This window comes from Maniola hyperantus, chromosome 12 (genome assembly GCF_902806685.2).
Source record: "Maniola hyperantus chromosome 12, iAphHyp1.2, whole genome shotgun sequence".
NCBI lineage: Eukaryota > Metazoa > Arthropoda > Insecta > Lepidoptera > Nymphalidae > Maniola > Maniola hyperantus.
Window position 1 is genome coordinate 10,623,857 of NC_048547.1, and position 5,177 is coordinate 10,629,033.

The 5,177-nt window shown below is 41.8% G+C and overlaps 1 protein-coding gene across 1 annotated transcript; it reads right to left on the reverse strand.

Moving 5' to 3' along the window:
* Positions 1-2,270: 2,270 nt before the first annotated feature.
* LOC117987135 (uncharacterized) lies at positions 2,271-4,764 on the reverse strand. Its single transcript, XM_034974091.2, has 3 exons — positions 4,638-4,764; positions 3,572-3,747; positions 2,271-2,545 (listed from the first exon to the last, which is right to left on the reverse strand). The coding sequence occupies exons 1-3, from the start codon at positions 4,678-4,680 to the stop codon at positions 2,297-2,299; spliced, it is 468 nt and encodes a 155-aa protein (XP_034829982.1). The 5' UTR covers positions 4,681-4,764; the 3' UTR covers positions 2,271-2,296.
* Positions 4,765-5,177: the final 413 nt, after the last annotated feature.

Consider the following 5,177-nt stretch of genomic DNA (forward strand, 5'->3'; position numbering starts at 1 on the left):
CCCATCAGTGTTGGTGGTCAGATCCCGTACAGCATCAGGATTGAGGAGTTGGAATCTAAATTTTTTATGGGACAATAGTTGCATAGTTTCTCTATCGATTTAAAAATAAAATACGTAAATCGGTTCAGAAATCTCGGCGATATCGGTGTACCTAGTTATATAGATAGAAAAACACAACACCTCCATTTTTGATAGTCGGTTAAAAAGTAGCCCATGTTACTCCTTGGTTAATCCTCTACTTGTCTGTGAAAGTCCTGTCAAAATAGGATCAGCCGTTCCGAAGATAAGCCCGTTCAGACAGACAGACAGACAAAATTTTTAATAACGTGTGCTTCAGTTCAAATAAACATATGAGCTTAATCTGAGGTAGTTATTTCGTAATTACAGACAGATACTTTAATTCTATTTTATTAGTATAGACATAGATACGTGACAGGTATGCAAGCTATTAGGTAATAATAACTGTGTCAATAATATTAATTTTACTATAGTGATAAATAGGTATTTTTCTTGAGCACATTAAAATAATAAATAAGAAAATATACCTACCTAATAGTAATAGGTAATTTAGCTAAATCGCCATTAATTTCACTACCTATCTAAATTCTAAACTTGGATTGTAGATAGGTACTTACTGCGCTTTTAGGTCTCGCGAGTTAGTCATAAAGGTCGAACGTCATGGACTTTGCCTAACTATCATTAGTTTAAAATATTATAGGTAGGTACTAGCCGTGGCGTGCACAGGGTTTGAAGCCAGGGTAGGCATTAGTTAGGTAGGAACCTTTACTGGCAGGTCATAATGTAAAATTTGCATTGAGCTATACAACTGGGGTAAGCAGTGCATTTATGCCTCTATGACCTGCACGCCACTGGGTACTAGGTAGTACTACCTACTCTTGCCCCGTCTGAGGATTGACTAGTCGGACCTAGGAGCGGTAGAGCTTTGGGCTTTGAGAAATTACCCAGGGCAGCACACGCGCGTATCCGTGTATAATTTGTCTGAAGGCTATTCCATTGTGTAACATGAGTGTAACGGAAAAGAGTCCACAATAATTAATGCGACTACTGTATATTTGTACGCGTTTGCACAACCGAATCTATAATTCGTGTAAGAAATTAGCCAAAAGCAGTTGCATCTCTATCGACGTCCCGTCACGACATAATATGCTCACTTTCGTTGTTTCAGTTACTCGTTTTTACTTTTAACTCGTTTGTTGTTCGAGCCAGCCAAGTACCTACCTAAGATTGCGCGACTTGTACGTCATACTGAATACGCGCGTACACGTGTAAGATTTATACATTTTGCAGGGAAATGGTAAAAACCTAGATTTTATCAAATCCCTTATACGAAGCCATCGCTGGTTGTCAGTCTCACTGGTAGACAGCACTGTGTTGGTATTGGTCTTGATAAGCAGTTTTTCAAGCCAAGCCATAGCGCTGGCTACCAGCGCTCGTGAGGATAGAGCACCCGTCTATTTTTCAAGCCAGTAGGACTGCCGCCAGCACACTCACTTCGTGTAAACCATACTTTAGGGATTTCATCAAATCCCGTCAGATGTTAAAATGACAACTCAATTTTACCATTTTCATGTGACTTAAAAAAGGAACTGTATGTACTATGTAGCGTACTTGTATGTAACGTGGCATCCTACGCGATATCGCAAAGGATTCTTGACGCGAATGCATAGAGTTATGATACATCACTGCGCGAATGCACGCGGGGTCATGAGGGATCATCGCCTGGTCACATCGCTTTACATATCAATCAATCGACGTAGGACGTCACCATACTTTACGACAGTTAGGGAACTTGTAACAAAATGCCAAGGCGAGGACGCTAGGTAGTCTAGGCCTATTTTTCTTTCATTTCACGTCACCCGTGACAGAGTGAGCTAGAGAGTGAGGGAACTCTTATTTTGATCTTGAATCGATGATAATTACGTCAAATACTGGTCAAATATTAGGCTATCGTGACGTGAAATCGTACAAAAATAGGGCTTCATTAGGGCTACCTGCGTCCAATGTACTAACATTTGACGCCTGCCAGTGACGTTGTAGCCTTGACGTTTTGTTAGAAGTTCCCTAACTGTCGTGAACTGCGTCTATAGCCTAATTATATTTGACATATCGCCGATTCAGGATCAAACCGAGAGTTGCCTCACTCTAGTTCACTCTGAAGTCGCCTAAGAAAAACCGCACGCCCAACACCAAACGTCGAATACGTTTTCGTCGCGCATTTTGTGACCTAACTCATTATAATAATGACAATGTAGCCCGTAGGTATAATTTTATGTACTTATAATAAAAATACATAAAGGGAGACGAGCAAGACTGTTACACCACTGTTTATACAAAGCGAATTGGCCCCTGAGCCGTAATTACAAAGGGACGACGTGCAGCAAGACGTGCAGGAGTAGAGCTTGGTGCGCTCGCCGATGACGATGCAGCCTGGCTCGCAGTGCTTGGTGCAGTTGCGTTCTAGAGCCCACATTGTCAAGGCTGTGGTCGAGTTTTCGGTTGACGTTGTGTAGGAGAACCGTTTTACCTGTAACAATTAAACATCATCATCATCATGATCAACCCATCACCGGCTCACTGCAGAGAACGGGTCTCCTCTCAGAGTGAGAAGGGTTTGGCCATAGTCTACACGCTGGCCATGTACGGATTGGTAGACTTCACACACCTTTGAGAACATTATGGAGAACTTACAGGCATGCAGGTTTCCTCATGATGTAAAGCAAGTGATATTTATTTACTTAAAACGCACATAACTCCGAAAAGTTAGAGGTGCGTGCCCGGGATCGAACCCCCGACCTCCGATTAGAAGGCGGACGTCCTAACCGCTAAGCTATTTTAAATAATTAAATCTCACTTGCTTTAACGGTGAAGGAAAACATCGTGAGGAAACCTGCATGTCTGAGAGTTCTCCATAATGTTCTCAAAGGTGTGTGAAGTCTACCAATCCGCACATGGCCAGCGTGGTAGACTATGGCCAAAACCCTTCTCACTATGAGAGGAGACCCGTGCTCTGTAGTGAGCCGGTGATGGGTTGATCATGATGATGATGAAGTAAAGTCGGGGGAAGGTACTAACAAGAAATAATATTGTGTCGTGAGTCGATACGATAGTAGCGATCGAAATGTTACACATTTTATATGAAGGCATTTACACATTATGGGTGCCGTGACTCGTGAGCGTGACGCCCTGAATGGAAGGCGGGCGGAGTGCCCTGAGCTCGGAATTCCGAGAAGTCCACTTGACTCAAATCCCTTATTGCCGAAGTGGTTCTTTTATTTTAACTGTAAATATGAACCCCCTTGGCTGGTCGAACCGTTCTCTACCGCAATGCACCTGGCACCAAGCCACGTGTACGTAATTCCAGCAGAATAATATTGAATTCCATTTCTTGATTTGAGCTCAACAATACTACCGCTAAGGTAGTGCACAGGACATACCATGTATCTATCGGAAGTTCTTATAAAACTCGCGGCGGAATACAGGCATCCAGGTGGTGCGGATGAAATTTGTTCCTGCAACGTAAAGTACTATCAGAAAGTTATCTTGTTGTTACCATGCATATTCTCTTCTCGTTATGGCACTTGTGTATGAGCGTGGAGCTGTTCTGTCGCAAGTCCGCGCACTTGTCGTCCGGCACCTCCGCGCGGCACTTGTAACACCACAGCTCATTGTTGGGCCGCGCTGCTGCAGATGTCACGTGGACGCTGTCGCGCAGGAGGTCGGGTTTACCTGGAAATTATTGAAAAACCTCTTAACGCTGAAATGAAAGCTTAAATTTATTTAATCTTTTGGTTGGCTTTGGTACCGCCCTACCGGAAAAACGGGGCTGCCATGCGATTTAGCGTTTCGCAATCATGCCCCGTATAAACTGAAAGAGATATTATGGGTCTAACAACCCCATATCTGTCTTATCACTTACCACCAGTTGAGTAAATCTCAGTAAGTGCAACTTGTCATCAAATTTAAAAAACGAACCGTTACGGTGTGAACACTAAAGATCATTTGAACTACCGACTAGCGTCTGTGCTTACAGCTTATCTTGTGCTTATAAATTTTTGCTACGTCTGTTAGGTACAATGGTCAATGCCAAATGATGGTCAAGCACAAATCTACTCGTATCTCGTCAAAAACTGCCCAACGCAGCTTCTGGTGGTAATAAGAATAGAACCTGTATTTTTATAAAACCTATTTTGTGACAGTAATATTATGTGAACTGTGCAGAAGGTTTGTTTATTTGTACATAATATACACACTGCAGTTGTTTAATATCTATGCCAACAATAATACCGGATGTATAATCACACGAGTAGATATGCCTAAATGATTAATGAAGTAAATGAAATCAACAGTAGAGTCATTCTTATCCTTTTCACGGCAACCACGGCAGGACAAAATGCTGACAAAATGTAAATATCAGATGCCTAGTATACGTAACCTACCTAGTTCACCATAGACAAGTATGTGACGTTTATTACATACACACTGAACATGAACACTCACTTGGAGTTACACTATAATTAGGTCAGGTATTTTGCTAACACTGAAATAGCAGACAATAATAACATAATTACATTAATTTTAACAGATTAATTTGTATTAATTTAATTGTTTTGACGTACCTGGTGTTAGGAATGTTAACACGACAGCGACCACAAGGCGCATGTTTCTAGTTTCCAGAGCGCATGTTCCTGCCACAGTCTCCCATCCTATCGATCTTTTCTCCCATGACCTGTTGCTGGAGTGCTCCCGGCGATCTCCGCACTCCACCTCCCCCTCAACGCTCCCTGGCCACTATGTCCAAAGAAAACAATCTTAACTTTTCAACTTCTTAAGGAAATTAAAACTTTTTGTCTTGTCGCAACAGCAGGTTAATTAGTTACCGCTCGACCTTAAAGCTTTTTTTTTTAAAAGAATATCAGCCATGTTAAATGACTAATATTCCCCTTTCCTCTCCAACTAAGCGTCAAGCTTGTGCTAGGAGTAGGTACGACAATAGTGCAACAGGCGGGGTTTGAACCGTCGACCTTTCGATTTTCAGTCCATTCCTCTACCCGTTGAGCTATTGAGGCTTAAATAAATTAAAGCGGAAACTCGCATGTTCTTTCAATGTTTATGTTTTAGTTTAAGATTTGGTACAAAATAAATAAAGTGAAAATAAA

Coding starts and splice junctions, on each gene's coding strand:
- LOC117987135 (XM_034974091.2), bottom strand. CDS start 4,680: ATGCGCCTTGTGGTCGCTGTCGTGTTAACATTCCTAACACCAG. Junction 3,748..4,637: donor GTTAACATTCCTAACACCAG/GTACGTCAAAAC, acceptor AATAATTTCCAG/GTAAACCCGACCTCCTGCGC. Junction 2,546..3,571: donor ACGAGAAGAGAATATGCATG/GTAACAACAAGA, acceptor TAATTGTTACAG/GTAAAACGGTTCTCCTACAC.